The sequence below is a fragment of the Myotis yumanensis genome, unplaced genomic scaffold (genome assembly GCF_028538775.1).
Source record: "Myotis yumanensis isolate MYYU_CA2020_CCGP unplaced genomic scaffold, mMyoYum1.0.hap1 SCAF_7, whole genome shotgun sequence".
In the NCBI taxonomy this organism is placed as follows: Eukaryota; Metazoa; Chordata; class Mammalia; order Chiroptera; family Vespertilionidae; genus Myotis; species Myotis yumanensis.
In genome coordinates this window covers 67,589,838-67,607,523 of record NW_027223758.1, presented here as the reverse complement: position 1 = coordinate 67,607,523, position 17,686 = coordinate 67,589,838, and the positions used below count along the sequence as shown (strand labels likewise).

The 17,686-nt window shown below is 55.0% G+C and overlaps 1 protein-coding gene across 2 annotated transcripts in view; it reads right to left on the bottom strand.

Annotated features, from left to right (window-relative positions):
• SULF2 (sulfatase 2) overlaps positions 1 to 17,686 on the bottom strand; it is a 96,484-nt gene that overhangs the window by 994 nt on the left and 77,804 nt on the right. For both annotated transcript variants that reach the window (XM_070420777.1, XM_070420778.1), the window contains exons 7-20: positions 16,922 to 17,097; positions 14,423 to 14,551; positions 13,153 to 13,209; positions 12,582 to 12,708; positions 11,552 to 11,747; positions 5,562 to 5,781; positions 5,369 to 5,465; positions 5,022 to 5,116; positions 3,722 to 3,781; positions 3,149 to 3,318; positions 2,768 to 2,910; positions 1,684 to 1,807; positions 1,039 to 1,072; positions 763 to 816 (exon numbers count right to left, since the gene is read on the bottom strand). In XM_070420777.1, coding sequence (XP_070276878.1) covers positions 763 to 816; positions 1,039 to 1,072; positions 1,684 to 1,807; positions 2,768 to 2,910; positions 3,149 to 3,318; positions 3,722 to 3,781; positions 5,022 to 5,116; positions 5,369 to 5,465; positions 5,562 to 5,781; positions 11,552 to 11,747; positions 12,582 to 12,708; positions 13,153 to 13,209; positions 14,423 to 14,551; positions 16,922 to 17,097 — 1,682 coding nt within the window. The remainder of the gene's footprint in view (positions 1 to 762; positions 817 to 1,038; positions 1,073 to 1,683; positions 1,808 to 2,767; positions 2,911 to 3,148; positions 3,319 to 3,721; positions 3,782 to 5,021; positions 5,117 to 5,368; positions 5,466 to 5,561; positions 5,782 to 11,551; positions 11,748 to 12,581; positions 12,709 to 13,152; positions 13,210 to 14,422; positions 14,552 to 16,921; positions 17,098 to 17,686) is intronic.

Sequence of the window (17,686 nt, the reverse complement as noted above, 5' to 3'; positions counted from 1 at the left end):
GATAGGGGTAGAATAGTGGCCAAGGAGAATATGAGAGAGGAAGGTTATGTGCCTTAATTCTGGGAGCACCAGAGACATGCTTAGTTGGCCCTATTAAAGCTGCATAGGTTTCTCCGCACATAAGGAGAGAAATGAACAGGCCAGAGGTTGCAAATGGCAGCTCATCAAGGCGTTTTGTCTGTCTGCATGGTAACTTAATGTCAAATTAGTTGCCAATGTTAAAAAAATTCTCACACATATTTGAGTTTCTGGATTTCCCTGATGAATCAGAGGATTTTAAGTTACATTGCATTTGTGCCTTTCTCTTTAGACTAGAGGTGACCTTCGAGGTTGCAACAGTCTCTCAGCCCCCTGCCAGCCTCTATTAGCACTGGAGTGTGCAGCACGGACATTTTGGTGACGATATAATGAAGCTGCCCAGCTGGTTATATAAGGACCAGGTAACACTTCTGCAGCCACAGCCTTCAAGGTGTCTGGCAGTTACAATATTTAAGTGCTTCGCATCTTCTAAGGAATGCCTTGAGTTTAGCAGGCACAGATTATTTGTAGAGAACAACAGTATATATAGACAGGATATTAACCTAAAACATGAAATGTACTCAAGGATGTTACTTCACAGGAAAGACGTACAGTACTGTTACCCTCTCATTGTAGGAACAAATGAGAGTGATATGTAAGAATTGGCATGCACACAGAATAGCCTTGGCAAAACGAAGCAAGCCAGAACCAGGTCTCTATTTGTAAACTGGTTCCTCAACTCACAGTGATTTGGAAGAAGGTCTCTTCATTTCTGGCCACTTTCGACGCTGAAACTGCCTAAGTTTTCAAGTGTCAAAAGGAGAATGAGTGTTAACCATCACCAAGAAAGAAAGAGTTACCCCCAAAGAACAATACAAAGATGGTCTCTTAGGTGACACCTATCACTGGTGGGCGATCCAGGCCCCTGGCAGACCAGAGAAAGGGCAGTCACAGAGGTTAGACTAAAGGATGGGCCTCGACATGGGGCCATTCTGAGGCTTTAGAAACAAAACCAAATACCTGTACTGTTCATAGCTTCCTCCATCTTTAAGTCCTAAACAAGAGAAACGAACAAAACAGAAACAGTGAATTTAGAGTAAGTATGGAACAAGCAATGAAGAATTTTATAACTGCTTTTTTTTTTTTTAAACACTGAAGGCATTTCGTCACAAACCCATGGTGTTGACAGTGTTCCCTAGGCAGGCAGAGTGGGCTAATTAGGTGAGCTTTACTGATGCATTCCTTCAACACTGACCTTGGTCATGGTGGGGGAGGCAGATACGGGCACGAACACCTATGCTACAGAAAGCCAAGGGCCCTGAGAAAGGCAGGTGGTGGGAGGTTCGTGTGCTGCTCTTGGCAAGTCCCCTAGAGGATATGGTAGTGTGACCAAGTGCGTGGGCTTTGGAGTCAGCCAACCAGTCACTCTACTTATCCATACAGTGAGGACAGCCAGGTGTACCTCAGAGGGTTGTCACAGGGTCATCAGCACAGCGGCTGGCACGTATGACGAGGACAGCAGCACTTGGTGGATGTTGGGAAGGTGACTTTTAGCCATGGTGAGAATTCATCAACTCCTGGTGATTCTAGGTGCACTTTTCGGGCCAGAGTGAACCCAAACTCCTTCCTGCCGGGTTACAGGCCCCACGATGGGCGTCTACTCACCCAGGTCCATGTTGCGTGTCCGGGGGTTACACTGCTTGTAACCCTTGCAACTCCTCAGCTCCATGAGCTGTACATGTAGCTGATTGAGGACATCCCTGTCCAGTGTATTCACTGCATTCATCAGCTGGTTGGAAGGAAGGTGGGTTATCAGCCAGGTGAGTGCTGGCCCCCCACCCCCACCTCTGCTCCCAACCAGGGCACTGACTGCAGGCAGGTCGGGAGTAGCAGGTGCTATGGGATGGTAACCTTTGTTTCTGCAGGAGCCAGTTTGGAACAGGTAGGACTACTTTTTGCCTCTAGCCCCATCAGGCTCTCATTTCATGAGGATAAAAACTCATGAGTGTAAAACCACCTGTGTGCTTAACACTGAGCTCCTGGAGCCACTGGTTAGGAAACTGTGCCTTTAAGCAGCCTTCCATCACAGTCCCTGGGTCCCTGCCTAGTCTGGGAGCTACCGATGACTGAGTAACCTACATGCTCTGCCAAGCCCTTTTGTAAACACAGGGATGACCTACCTAAGGAGAAAGACTGGCAGACCATAGAATGGCTGGCATTTAAAAGTCAGATTTCATGTAAAAAGTTGACTTCAGCCTTCTCTTGGAACACTGGAGAGCAGCGGGTGCCAAGGCCACACTGCTGAGAAGCTGTAGTGCTGAGCTCAGTAGTGACCATCCGTTGAGGTAAGACATGCTGGTTCCACTCACCAGACTCTGTGGCTCCTCTTTGTCTTACGTGTTTTGGGCCACAAGTGATTTAATATATGGAAGCACCTGACACATAGGAAGTGCTGCATGAGTGTTTGCTATTGCCCCTGCAGGCACCCAACAGGGTTTGGCCTGGCCCTGAGGACCCTACAGTCCAGGAACCTTCCCAAGTTCCCACACAGCCCGCGTTAACCTCGCTAGGGAAGAGGCTGTAATAAGGTCTAGGTTGCAGATGCAGGAAGATGGAACCCCGAAGTTCTTCGGGGCTTCACAACTCACTTCTGTCTTAGAGACTCAGATAACTTATCGCTTCTGCATGGAGGCCTCATGCCAGCACCTCTGAACCCCATGTATCTCTCTCCAGCATGGGTTGTCTGTACCTGGTAGGGGTCTGTGTTGAGATCAAAGTACTCGAGGAAGCCGGTTGCAAATTCACAGAAGAGGAAGTTGTGGGTCTCGTTGATTGTCCTCATGCACCAGTACGTGTTGTTGTTGGCGCTGGTGCAGGCACAGAAGGGCCCCACTGCCAAGGGAAGAGAGCATGCCCTGAGCGTGCCTGCAGGAGGAAACCCAGTCTGCCAGCAGGGATTCCTGTCCAGGACGGCCCCCTGAGCCGCGGCCTGTTGGGAGCACTTGCTGACCCCTGATGTTGTCAGGGAACCTGTTCCCGAAAGACCTGAAGGGTCTGGCAAGGGGGCAAGCTGAGGTCCTGGAGAAGTCCCTGTGGCCCAAGCTGCCCTGCTGGCCCCGGGCTTGCTCACGTGTCCAGAGAGGCGCGGTCTGCCAGTGCTGGTTGTCGTGGGTGAAGCATGTGAGGCCCGGCATGCTGCACGTGTCGTTGTTCTGCAGGCGTTTGAGCAGCTTGCGAAGTTTCTTCTTACGCTTCTGCTCCCGCAACAGCCACACCTTGTCTTTCTCCTGCAGCCCCTTCCTGTGGGCAAATAGGGCCACACCTCTCTTGGCCTCCCCACCTTGGAGCCTCCTAGGGGCCACTGACCCTGAACCTCTGCTCCTCTTGCCAGAGAGCTGTGAGCACAGCCCTAGAGGGACCCCCAAGTCCCACTACAGTTCCGAGGCAGCACAGTGGTGGAGAGAATTAGGAGGCAGCTGGGACTCTGGCTCACACCAGTTTCTTGGGCCTGTGTCCCACCTGCATGGTGGGTTGCAGTAACCACTCCAGCCACCGGGGGGCGGGGGGTGGTTACTGGACACCTCTGTTGATCTGGGAGTCAGTCCTGAGCTTCCCAGGGAAAGGCCAGGACTACTTTTCCTTGTTTTAGCCTAAGGAAGGGCAGCCTCTGTCTCTCTCCCCCCGGGCCTTAAGCCACCCTTACCTGAAAGGATGCAGACTGGAGCCTTTGTGCTTGAGACGGCCTTTGTGCTGGGTGTGGTAACTGGAACAGAACCCAAACCCCAGGTTTCAGAAGCTGCTTACAGAACAGTTCTCCTGGGTAGGTACAAAGTGCGGTTCCGGGACGGTCCCTCTTTCTGATGCAGTGACAGGAGGGTATCTCGCCAGTGCGGCAGCTCCCTGCCTGCCTGGCTCCTTCCTGCAAGTGTGAGCTGGGAACCCCCTAGCTGGAGGCTCGGGCCACACAGAGAAGGTTGGGATAGGTGTACGTCAGCCTAGGCTGGAAGCTGTGCCTGGCTTGTGTGGCTTCAGCCTCTGCATCACCAGGTGGTTGTTCCCACCCCCCGCCCACCTCAGGCTTGGTCAGGACAGGGCCAGCCATGGGGGCACCCATGTTTTACAATCCCTTTCTGGGACTGTAGCCGAGATGCTACAGTTGGGCTGTCTGGTACAGTAGCCACATGTAGCTATTTCAGTTTAAACAAAACTATAAATTCAGTTCCTCAGTTACACTGTCACATTTTATTTTTTATTTTTTATTTTTTTTTTAAAGTTATTTTATTTTATTTTTTTATATTTTATTGATTTTCCACAGAGAAGAAGGGAGAGGGATAGAAAGCCAGAAACATCGATGAGAGAGATCGATCAGCTGCCTCTTGCACGCCCCCCAGTGGGGATGTGCCCGCAGCCAAGGTACATGCCCTTGACCGGAATCGAACCCGGGACCCTTGAGTCCACAGGCCGACGCTCTATCCACTGAGCCAAACCGGTTCGGCAACACTGTCACATTTTAAGTGCTTACACGTGGTTGGTGGCCCCCATACTGGCCAGCAGATAAAAGCATTTCCATCATCTCCGAAGTTATCTTGGACAGTGCTGCTCTTGGAGTGCAGACCCTTGGGCCAAGGGTACCCTGGGCTGGTAATGGGACCTCCAGCCACATGGGATTCCTGAGGGGCAATCCACAGAGGCCCTCTCCCTCCTGGGAGCCAGCTTCCCTAGCAGCAGCCTGCCTGTGAGCAGTGCATGAGTCCGGGCGGCTGGCTGGCGGGGGGGGGGGGGGGGGGGTGCAGGGTATGTGCCAGTGGCTGACAGTGGGGATGTGAATGAATGATTTGTCTTTACCCTGAGGGAGCAGACAGGAAGGGCAGCCTCTGTGTCTCTCCCCTGGGCCTTAAGGAGGTAAAAGTAATGAAAGGAGTCACAGAGGGATGCTATGTTCCCAGGAGTGGTCCTACCTGACTGCTAGGGACCTTCCTGGGGGCCCTTTGCTGCCTCCTCACCTGATTTTGTGACAGTCACATTCTTCTGGCCGCTTTTTCTTCAGGTGACCTCGGACTTCCCTTAGGTTCTTAATTTTGTTCTGCAGGGTTTCGATCTGAGTGAGAGAGGAGGCTGTGAAACTCGGGAGGGGGGCGGCTGGGTGAGAAGGGGTGGCCCCTGGCCATTGCCCACATTTGTGGGTGCAGAGGGGGCTCCCTGGCTCCACCTGAAGTTACCAGACTCCCAGCAAAGAAACGGAGTAATTTTCCCATGTTCTGTGGGGACATCTCTCCCCTGGGCCTGGCTTCACCCCCTCCCCCCCACCCCCAGTGTGGTGAGAACTGCTCCCTGCCCAGACTAGGGTCACCTCATGGTCGATGTGCAGCTTGTGGTCTTTCCAGGCCTGCAGGGACTTGTACAGGTCCAGGTCACACTGCACTGTGTCATTCTCTAGGATGTAGCACCTGCTCGAGAGAAGGGATCACGTGATGTGTGGCCCTGAGGGGGTGAGGAGGGCCCAGCCTGTCCCTTTTACCCCCAACCTCTGCCTGGACTCTCACCGATGTGTGACTTTAATGGGGCTGGGGACTGAAGAGTCCGGAAGGCCTCCAGTGCCACTGAAGTCCCCGCCGTCCTTGTCATCTTGGTCCTCTGGCCAGTGCCGCTTGGTAAGGTTGCGGGGCTGGGATGCCTCATCCAGACTTACATGGTGCACCTGGTCGTCCACCTCGATGGCCACTGAGCGGATGGAGCGATTACGGGCATAGCTGGCCTTGTACTCTGTGGGCATCAGAAGGTAGGTAGGTCAGGAGGGCCTGGAAGGCTGGCTGGGCGCCCTGGGCAGCAGACCCTTGATCTGGGTGGTGCCACAGTTCCCAATCAAGAGGCTCCGTGTTGCCTGAGACTTGCAGGCTCAGGAAACCTGCCACCCAGGAAGCAGGACTTGGACCCCAGTGGGAAGGACTCAAGGCGAGTTAACTGGGGAAACGGAAGTCCTAGAGCTAAGGAGGAATTGGCATAAGGTAATCTCAAGAAAGAGCTATGACTGGACAAACTGGTGCATCCATACCATAGAGTATTTGGCCATAAAGGGATGAAGCGATAATACATGCAGATGGAATGTCCAAAACAGTATGCTGTGTGGAAGGACCCAGACACAACCGGTCACATACTGTATGAGTCTATATGCAGAATAGGTAAAGACCGAAACACAGCAGATTAGTGGTTGCCTTGGGATGGGGGAGAGGGTTAGGTTTTCCTTTTGGGGCAGTGGGAATGTGTCAGAACTAGAGGCGGTGGTTGCACTACATTGTGAGTGCATTAAATGCTTCTGAACTGTATACTTTACAATTGTAAAAATGATAAAATTTATATTCTGTGAACTTTATCTCAATTAAAAAAGAAGTAAAGTGGATATAAAAACATAAAGGAGATTGAACCAGTAATCAGAAACCTCCCAAGGAACAGAAGTCCAGGGCCAGACAGCTTCACTGGTGAATTCCACCAAACATTCAAAAGAAGTAAGAACAAACCTGTCCAAAAAGTAGGAGAGGGAACGCTACAGACTCACTTTACGAGGCCAGCATTATTCTGATGCTCAAACCAAAGGGTGCCACACACAAAGTTACAGGGCAGTGTCCCTGATGAACACAATGCAAGAATACTCAGCAAAATATTAGACTGAATTCAACAGTACATTAAGTAATCACACACTATGATCAATGGGATTTTTCTAGGGATGCAAGGATGGTTTAATACCAGCAAATCAATGTGATACACCACATTAACAAAATGAAGGCTAACAATCATATGATCTCAGTAGATACAGAAAGAGCATTTGACAAAATCCAACATCCATTTATAATAAAAACTATCTGATAAGGGGTTAATATCAAAAAATGTATAAAGACTTATACAGCCCTGGCTGGTTTGGTTCAGTGGGTAGAGCGTCAGCTTGTGGACTCAAGGGTCCTGGGTTTGATTCTGGTCAAGGGCATATGCCTGGGTTGCAGTCTCGATCCCCAGTAAGCGGTGTGCAGAAGGCAGCTGATCAAGGATTCTCTCCCTTCCTTGATGTTTCTATCTCTCCCTCTCCCTTCCTCACTGAAATAAATTTAAAAATGTATCTGTAACACACACACACACACACACACACACACACACACGACTTATACAACTCAAGAGTAAAAGGACAACCTGATTTAAAAATAGGCAGAGGACCTGAATAGACATTTTTCTGAAGAAGGCATACAGATGGCCAAACAGACACATGAAAATGTGCTCAGCATCACTGCCCATCAGGGAAATGCAAATCAAAACCACAATGAAACATCACCTCATACCTGTTAGAATGGCTATTATTAAACAGTCTAAGTGTTGGTAGGATGTGGAGAAAAGGGAGCCCTCATGCATGATTGGTGGGAATGTAAACTGGTGCAGCCACTAGGGAAAACAGTATGGAGGTTCCTCAAAAAATTAAATAGAACTACCAGTTAACCCAGCAACTCCACGTCTCAATATTTATCCAAAGAAAATGAGAACACTAACTTGAAAAGGTATATGCATCGCCATGTTCACTGCAACATCATTTATAATAGCCCAAGTATGGAAGCAACCTAGGTGTTTATCGGTAGATACATATGTACAGTGGGGAACGTAAAAAAGTAGATCTTGCCATTTACAATATGATGGGCCTTGAGGGCATTATACTCAGTAAGTCAGATAAAGATACACCATATGCTCTTACTTATAGGTGAATTCTAAAGCCACCACAAAACCAAAAACTCAAGCTCATAGATAACAGAGAACAGACTGGTGGTTGTCAGAGGTTGGGGAGTGAAGGGGGTCGGTCAACAGGTACAAACTTCCAGCTATAAAGTCTTGGGGATGTGCTGTATGGTGGCTAAAGTTGATAACACTGTGTTGTGTATTTGTGAATGGACTTACTTGGTGGACATTTTGCAATATATACAACTATCAAATCATTATGTTGTAAGCCTGAAACTAATGTTGTCTGTCAGTTATAGCGCAATGAAACAAAAAACAAAACCCATGAATTTGAACTGGAAAAACAAAAGCCAGGCTGCACAGTCTTCCGGATGGAACAGGGAGCGGCTTGGGGAGGGCACTTCGCTTCCCTGAGTCCAGTTTTCCCAGCTGAGAGCCAGATGCTGCTCCTACCGGGTGGGCCGTGAGCTGGGACTGGAAGGTGCTTTTTCTAAGCTCTAAGCTGCTGAACACCGAGGGCATTCAGGCTAAAGGCAGAGCTCAGATCTGTAGCGTCACATCGCTAACACTAAGAAAAAGGGGGTGGTGGTCACGGAGGAGTGCAGATTCCCGGCTACTGAAGAGAACCGGATGGGCTTGCCTGCCTGGTCCACAGGCCGCTCCTGGCAGGAGCTGACATGCTGCCCCTGTAGACGTGGCAGTATGTTCTCAATTTGGCCCTGGCCCCCACCACTCCTTTCTGCTTTAAAACTGCACATCACGAAGTCCGAAACCCTGCTGTCCTAGATGGCCATTGTTTTTTTAAAAATATATTTTATTGATTTTTTACAGAGAGGGAGAGGAAGAGAGAGAAACATTGATTTAGCTACCTCCTGCACACCCCCTACTGGGGATGTGCCCGCAACCAACGTACATACCCTTGACTGGAATGGAACCTGGGACCCTTCAGTCCACAGGCCGAGGCTGTATCCACTGAGCCAAACCAGGCAGGGCTGGCCATTGTGTTTTAGAGAAGGGCCCAAGCCAGTCACAGCTCAGGTTTCTGCTTGGCTCCATATGACCACCAGGTGGCGCCCAAAGCCCGAGGACTGGGTGGAGGCTGGCGGAAGGGAGGAGGGGATTCCTGCTCCCAAGTGGCCCCAGGCTTCCAGATCTGGCCTTGCTGCCCACTCACTGGGGACAGATGTTGGCACCTTCCATTTTTCAAACTCCGTGAATCAAAGGATCTAGGGCCCAAGTCCAGGAGAGGCATCGCCTCTTCAGGAAAGCCTTGGGCCTTTGCTGGGCCTGGGCAACTTTCTCCTGGGCTTTCCCCTCCTGAGCGGATCTCCCTGTGGGAACAGGTCACCTGCCTGAGGCCATTCACTACATCCCCCCCCCCCCCCCCCCCCCCGGTTCTCCCTGCCTTTGTCTTGCTTGCCCAGAGCCAGCTGCCTTGTATATTCCCACCCTCCACCTCCAGCCACAAGCCCAGGGGTCCTCAAAATATCTGGCCTTCTGCCTGATGCTTAAATAAGCCACTCATCTGGTCCCAGGGCGTTTGCTTGGACAGTGACAGATTTGGGTATTTGAGGCTGAGACCGTTTAGCCTGCAAAGACTCAAATATTTACTCTCTGGCCCTTCACAGAAGAGGCTGGCCAGCCCATGTCAACCTTTCCCTGGACTGAAACCATGCCACTCACTCTCCGTGTCACCCTCCCGTCTGTTTCCAGGGCCCCTGAGATGCCCTCCCTTCGAGGTGTCCTGGGAACCCTTAGGCCAGAGGTCCTCAAACTTTTTAAACAGGGGGCCAGTTCACTGTCCCTCAGACATTCCACACATGCGCACTGCGGGCCTGAGACGAGTCGGCTGCTAAGCAGGACAGGCAGCGGCGCCAAAAACTCCCGGCGGGCCGGATAAATGTTTTTGGCGGGCCGCAGTTTGAGGCTCTGGAATCTAATGGCTGGGGTGAATCCCAAGCCAAGGGGCGGCCACCACGGGGCATGAGCTGTGTTCCTGCAACGGAACCTGCTTTACAAGGCTCTCTGGAGGATACACACAACAGAACCAGCACATTCTTCAGCACCTGCGCAGGCATGGAGTGGCTGGGCACTTTCAAAGCACAGGCGCACTCCCATGTGGACGACAGGCAGACGTCACTCTTCCCCTGGCAGCTGAGCTCGGTGGGGGGCCGTGACCAGCTCGGGTGACAGCTGAGTCTTCCAGAGGACGTCCGCTCCCCCCGCGCTGGCTCTCTAACTGCCTGTCCGCCAGCCCCTGCTGGGTGAGGTGCCTTTCCCCACTCCAAAGCAGCCCATTGTCATCTGCAGTAACTATGTTCTGTAAAGCCACCGAGAACACAGAACTAGCAGGCAGTAAACCCTGCTTCCAGGGGCAATGCGGGGCTGGATTCCTGGGAACCTCTGCTCATATAACATTATTATTTTAATCCTCACTTGAGGATATTTTTTCCATTGATTTTTTAGAGAGTGGAAGAGAGAGAGGAGAAGGGGAGAGACAGACAGACATCCATTGGTTGCCTTCCACTTGCACCCCGACCCAGGGTCAGGGATTGAACCTGCAACTGAGGTACAACCCCTTGACTGGGAATCGAACCTGTGAACCTTCGGTCCATGGGCCGATGCTCTAACCACTGAGAAAAACCAGCCAGGGCTAATGACACCTTATTTAATAAAATACTAGAGGCCCGGTGCACGATATTCGTGCACTGGGGGTGGGGGTGGGGGTGGGGCCCTCAGCCCGGCCTGCGCCCTTTAGCAGTCTGGGAGCCCTCGGGGGCTATCCGACTGCAGGGAGTGGGCACAAGCCGCAGTTGAACATCCTTAGCGCTGCCACGGAGGCTGGCATCAGCCCGGCTTGTGGCTGAGTGGTGCTCCCCCTGTGGGAGCACACTGACCACCAAGGGGCAGTTCCTGTGGTCTGCCCCCTGGTGGTCAGTGTGTGTCATAGCGACCAGTCGTTCCAACGTTAGGTCTATTTGCATATTAGCCTCTGATTATATAGGATGTGCTGTTGATTCATTGAGCTCATGGCCACCAGAGCTACAACTCACGCCTGCACAAGCTTGTCTGCCCCACACACTTTCTCCATAAGGCGTGTCACAGCCTCCCTGCACTCAGGAACACGCCAGCACCTCGGCACGGCCGGGGGCAGTGTTAAACAGTGAGATCACAGGGAAAATACCCAGGCGTGAAAAGCGTAACACCAACTAGACATTAAGAGGTCCTGTGTAGAGTATGAAGCTGAGACGGACAGCACCTCTTCGTTCGGCCTCCCCTGGGAGCGTGCACCCGGGAGACTCGGAGTTGTTGCGTCTGCACGTGCCCGCAAATGACCGTGACAGCATCTCAAGTAGTGACGTAGGGGCCACAAATAAGGCTTAGGGGGTTGGCGAACTTGCAAACACGGACTCCATGAGCAGCGAGGACCGGCCCTAATGAGCTTCCAAGTCCCTTCCAGAGCCCACCCCCTCCTCCCTGTGGCCAGGCTCAGACAGGTCCCCTGCTACCGCTGCTGCCCCTCCCAGCCCAGACGGTCCTTGAAAACACAAACCTGAGCTTGGCTCCTTCTGTCTGAGAACCTGCGCTGTGACGTGATGGGCCCCTGGCATCCGCCGCCCCTCCCTCCTCTACATCCCATCTTCACAGCACTCAGCTCTCCCGTTCTCTCTCTATTCCTGCCCTTCCCCACGGCGCCGGAGGATCCTCGGGGGCTTGGCTGTGCCCCCAGCCCCCTGGCTCTTGTGAGTGCCCGTGGAATTATTTCAATGAGCGAATGGGGCTACGCGATCCCTCCCCTTGGTCCCGAACTGCCCACACTCACTCTTCTTGAAGAACTTTTTCCGGCGTCCGGCCAGGCTGAGCTGGTCGTCCCCGCCACCGTCGCAGGTGCAGGCCTCGCTGCCCTGCCCATAGTACTTGGGCACCAGGTTGGACAGGGCTCTGCCACCGGGCCGCGCCGGGCCCTTACACTTGTGCAGCTTCAGCGTCCCCGTGGCGTCCTCCACACACTGCCACTTCTGCAAGTCACAGCGAGGCCTCAGGCTCCGAGCCGGCCGTCCACTCTGCCCCCTTGCCCTCACCCACCCCCCGAGAACTCCCCTCCCTGCCCTTGTAGGGACACGGGCTCCCAAGGGCTGCGTTCCTGGAACTAGTTACTCAAGGACAGACACGTGTTGACTGCAGAAGCACAGAAATGGCACCGAGGGGGCACTGCATGGCTGTGGCTGAGTGTGAGCCCGTCGCAGGATGCACACGCAGGGAAGGGCGTTCCTAGAAGGCGCAGCTGAGCTCCGCGAGGCCACAGCACTGAGCGGGCGGCTGGCCCAGCAGGATTAGGGCTGCACTCCCAGTGGGTGGACATCTGGACAGGGATCCTGGAGGCCCTAGAGCTACAGGCCCAGGGGCCATAGACGGGGGATTCCCCAGCTGGTCTGGGCCCGCACCCCACCTCTGGTCTCTTCTCTGTGCAGCTAAGCTGTGCTCTAATGATCTGTTCTGGATTGTAGATGCCTGCCCCTCCCCCGCCCTGGGTTCGCCTGACCTTTAACCTGGGGCACAGGATTTGACAACAATCCCAGGTGGGCAAAGGCTCCCTGGCCTCATTGGCTGTTTCTCGTAGCTCAGAACCACTTGTGGGCTCTTGGCATAAACCCAAGGCCGAGCTCTCCCCAGAACGCCAGCTGCAGGAGGGCGCCCTTTCTGTGGATGGCATTCAAGGTTGTTGCCACGGTGCCTAGAACAGTGCCTGAGGAGCAGGCCTGGGTCACGTTTAGAGAGGCAGCCATTGGGAGGGGAAGGAAGGGTGGAGGGGCACCTGTCCCCAGCCCCAGGGCTGAGCCCCGCCTCCTCACCTGTCCCAGCTGCTCGCACGCGGTCTGGTACTCGGCCCGCTGGCACAGGTCTTTCACGCGCTGGTACTTGGGCAGGAAGTTCTCCTGGGCGTCCGCCTTGTCACTGTCCCTCTTGTGGAGCAGCTTGCTGTGGGGCAGAGAACGGGACCCAGGGCTGGCCTCCCGGCTCTGGAGGAGCGCGTGGCCTGCGGACGAGTGTGGCGCCAGCCTGGCCACTCTCCTGATCGTTAAGGAGCTTAAGAAGTGGGGGTTTCTATAAGAAACCTCCTCAAGTGCATGCACTGGCAATAAACAGACACTGCGCAGGCAGCACCAAACATGTGGCCTCCAGATGCAAAAGCTGCGCCAACCAGAGGAACAGCAGATGTGCTTTCGTGGCTGAGGCCGTGGACACGAGTGCCAGACACCATGGGAAGGTATGATAACCACAACCCCCCCCCCCCCCCCGCAACAGTGAGAACTTTCACACCATGGGTGCAGGGGGGCTGCCAGAAGCTGCCTGGGATGTGGGGGGACCTGGGTGCTACTTGGCTCAAATGCTCTGGGTGGTTCCTCAGGACCCAGCACTCACCCTCTCTCTACCAGGAAGGAGTCCCGCCAGACCCTCATCTTCTTTTTCAAGTGAAACCTGGGGGAAAAGCACACCTCCATCTTCTCATCAATGTGGGGGCCTCACACATCCCCGCCCCCTTCTCCCAGGAGCAGGATCGGTGCCCAGAGCCGGCCTTGGTTCCCAGCCAGCACAGACCCTGGGGTCCCAGAGGAAGACGGGGTGAGCAGGGACGGGAAAGGCTTTGATGCCCCACCCTCCCGGGCGGAAGTTACACTCAGTCACGTGTGTGCAACTCCCTTAGGCAGCACCGGGTGGCGAGGCTGCCCGACTTGGGGGGACTCGCACTGTGTTTTGGAGGATGCCTTCCTGGACCCCCTGTAGCTGGATTTGGGGAACTTAACTGCACTTGACGCTGGGTCACTCTCGTTTCCATTTCCCAGACAGGCTCAGGCTGCGGCAGCTTCCATCCTGCACTGACTCCCAGGTACCCTGCTCCTCCCACCTGCCCAGTCCACACCCATGTTGAAGGCTCAGCAGACGGGGTCCCCTGCAGGGCGTGTTCATCCAGCTCGCAATAGGCGGCTCCCTGGGGCCATGAGCCCAGTGGACGTTACAGTTTTTGCCACCAGGTGTCGCTGCTGCCACAGCAGTGGCTATGTCCCCCTGCTTTCCTGTCCCCACCAGGCTCAACTCACCTTCCCAGGTGCCTAAGTTTTGCTCCCCATCCCTGTTCCCTTTCCCGCCTCCGGACACCTAGGAACATTGCCATCCCGCCATCTGCATCAACGGCACAGAGCATGGCGACTGGGAGTGCAGCCTCTAGTCTGGAGTCTGAAAGCTGGAGCCGGAGCCGGAGCCGGAGCCGGACCCGCCCAGAGACCTCCGACAAGTCACGTAACCTCTCTGGCATTCAATTTCCAAACTGGTCAAAGGGCACCAGCATAAAGCCCACCTCACTGGGTCATAAAGATCTAAATGACGAAATCCCATGCAAAGTACTCAGCACACGGCCTGGCCACAGGAAGTGCTGCATGAGTGTTAATTCCTGTTGTTTCAAGTTGAACACAAATTTAGGGTCTGCAACTGGTCGCCCTGGCCATATTCCAGATGGGAAGCCGGAATCTCAGAGGGGGCATCCTTCTCCCCCAGGCGGGGAAGTGGTCGGGGTGGGGAACCCTGGAACCCCAGCTCCTGACTCGTGGAGAGGTCCCCCCACCAGACCCACTCAGTTTGGCCACAAGTGTACGCAGGGGTTTGGGGGAGACCAGCGCCCCTTTCCCCTCCTCACCGATTCATGGGCCTCTCCGCGTCCAGCAGCTTCAGGATGGATTTCCCATCCATATCCGAGGGGATGTCCAGCCCTGCGATGTCCAGGATGGTGGGGGCCAGGTCGATGTTGAGGACGATGTGGGGGTTCCTTGGGGAGGCAGGGAGACCATCACTGAGGAGAGGGGCGGCTGGAGGGGTGGAGGTGGCCAGGGACTGGGGCCCTGCAGGTAGGAAGCTGGGACCGTGCCACTCCCTGAATCTCAGCCCTTAGTGATCCCCTCTGTGGCCCAATTCACCTGAACCCTGCCCCCCCCCGCCCCGACCCCCTTACCTCTGTGCCCCAGACACACACAGGGGCTGGATTCACAGGCCACACCTGGCTGTCTCTTCAGCCAGGAATGCCTTCTTTGTTCCCAATATCCGAACAAAAGGCACCCACCCTTAAGAGCTACCCCAAACCCAGGGCCTTCCCCTGGACCCTTCTCTGAACCTCTGAGGGCAACACCGGCCCCAGTGCTGCCCCTGACAGCCAGGCACAGTCTGGCCTCAGGGCCTTTGCTCTGGCCAGAATGTTCTTTCTCCAGATTCCAGCAGAGCACTTTCCCTCTCTCCCTTTAGTTCCAGAAAAACCCCGTGACAGACTATGTGGCCCGGTGACGCCCACCCCTGGTGTTCACACCTTTGTGGCCAAGGCAATAGAATACAGCAAGGGCAGCTGGTGTCATTCCCTGCTCACGTTACCCACTATGAGACTGTCCTGCTAGCGCGTCTCCTTCATCTCTCACTGCAGGAGCAAGCTGCCATGGAGCCGCCCCCAGCAAGGACACTTGGGGAACAGCCTGGGGGGAAGGCTGTGTGAGTTCACCGCCGCCTGCACTTGCACAACCCGTGAGCGAGGACGTGGGGCACGTGACAGGCCAGTGACTACCATCCTCCGGCTTCTGTTCAGACCACTGTTGGGTTTTGCCAGCCAGATGGCTGACAGTCACGGTGACTCTGCCACCACAGAACGCATCCGAGAATGAAGCCAATTCACATAAAATAGGGCCGACAGATGGAAAACGAGAGCTGCCTGCGGGGACTGTGGGGCTGCTGGATCCAGCCGTGCCTGAAGCCAGAGCTGGCCTTGGACTTCCCGGTTACTTTAGTCACTGCATCCCTTCATCTTATTTAGCCTTGTCCGGTTTGATGGTCACTTCTGCTTGCAACCAAAGGAGCCCAGGCTGACAGATACTCCGTGTGTCTTCAGCCCCAAACCTGACATTAGTCCGCTCTCTGTTTTGTCCATGTGGGGTTGTGGTTGTGGGTCCCGTGAACCGGATCACAGACTCGGAGGCCAACCAAACCCGTAATGCCAGTGCCTACAGAGCCCTGGCAGGTCACTTTCTTCCTATTCACAGGGTGGCGCAGGGTTTCTGAGGGAGCATGGAGTGGCAGACAGGAGCACGTGACCCCGGGCAATGCAACCTCGGGGCCTCAGTTTCCTGAGGTATAAAAGGGGTGAGAACAGCCTCTACCTCACAGGGTTGCTGTTATGCTCAAAGGAACACAGGGGTGTAAGTGCTTAGCCCTGGGCCCGAGGAATGAGCACTACAGAAACACAGCTACTATTATAGCTCCGATGACAGGTGGGGACCCCGAGACCAAGGACGGGGAGGGATGTGGTGCGGTCGGCAGAGGAAGAGGGATGAGGCTGGCCTGCCTCCGGAACGGCCCCCAGGCGTCCACGGCGGCGGGACCTCTCAGTCCCTGCCGGGCAGGGCCGCACCTTCCAGGAGGATTCCGCAGCAAGCCCGGTCGGTGCCGTGGGTCCTGTCCGGGCTCCGGTGGAAGTCGGACCAAGTAAGTGACTTAATGGCAACTCATCTGCATCTCAAAGAGCCACTCAGTTGGTGTCTGTGAGGTCCCCGTGGATCTGGGGAGGCTGCTGCCGAGATTCCTGGCCTCCCGCCTCTCCTGCCCCCCGACGTGGCGTTTCTGGCTGGCAGACGTGGCATCCCAAAGGCTAACCCACGGAGAAGGCTGGCCGAGGGCCACGTGGTCCCCGAGGAAGGATGGCTGGGGAGCCAGTTTACCTCTGCGCTGCGGCCTGAGCTGCTCGGCCGATCATACAACAACCCCATCCCTTCACCCCGGCCGCAGGATCCCTCCCGACGTCCACCAGCCCCAGGGGCTCCCAGCCAGACAGAAATGAAGGCGGCATTCCCACCGCTGGCGGCACAGGGGCCAGCTCCCCGCTTCCCTGGCGCACCGCCCGCCACAAACATTCTGTTTTCACAGGTGCTAACGGCTCCTGGCCCCTCCTTCCCTAACAGGCGTATACAATGCGTCAAAATCCACCCTAAGTGACACGAACGTTGTTTCACTTGGCACCGAGGCTCACCTGCCCGACAGGAGCCACCGGGGCGTGGTCGGGCTGCACGGTTGAATGCCGGCCTCCCGTCTGTCTGGGTGTCAGCGGAGCCTCGAGGCCTCCCTGGGACTTTGGAGCAGCGGGGGCAGGGGTGGGGGCACTTACAGCGAGCCGGCCTCCACGTTGGGGCCTCGCACGTAGAACGGGACCCTGATGTCAAACTCGTACGGCATGGACTTCCCCTTCACCAGGCCGAACTGGCCGATGTGGTAGCCGTGGTCGGCGGTGTACACGAGGTAGGTGTTGTCCAGCTCGCCCGTCTCCACCAGCATGTTGTAGATCTGAGACACAGGCGAGCAGGTGAGGGGCCCCGCCCGCTGTCCCCCGAGCTGCGGGCTCTTAGGCCTCAGGCCCTTCCCTCCCCTGCTTCAGGGCCTCGCTCAGCGTCACTGCCCAGCGGCCCGAGGCTGGGCCACTTAGAGCTGCAGCCTCCCCACTGCTGGTCACTCTCGGTCCCTTCTCTCTCTCCCACTTATTTGTGGGTTGTGTGCCCCTGCGTGAGAATGTAAGCTCCATCAGAGCAGCGACTTCTGTTGCTCACAAATGCTGATGAACGAATGAATGAATGAATGAATGGGTTGGATGTGGCCGTGGCAGGAGCCTGCGATCCGCCACCGTGTGTCCAGCAGAGCCTTCTGTGACGCTGCGATGTTAATTTCTGTCCTGTCCACCAGCCACAGGTGGCTGTCGGGCACCTGACATGTGGCTGGTGTGACTGAGGGACTGAATTTTAAATTGTGTGTGTTGTACGTAAATTTAAATAGCCGGGGATAACTCGAGTATGTGCCCTATATCCACACCGTGGGATATTACGCAGCAGTAAAGAGGAATGAAGTTCTGATAGCGCCACCATGTGGCTGAACACTGAAA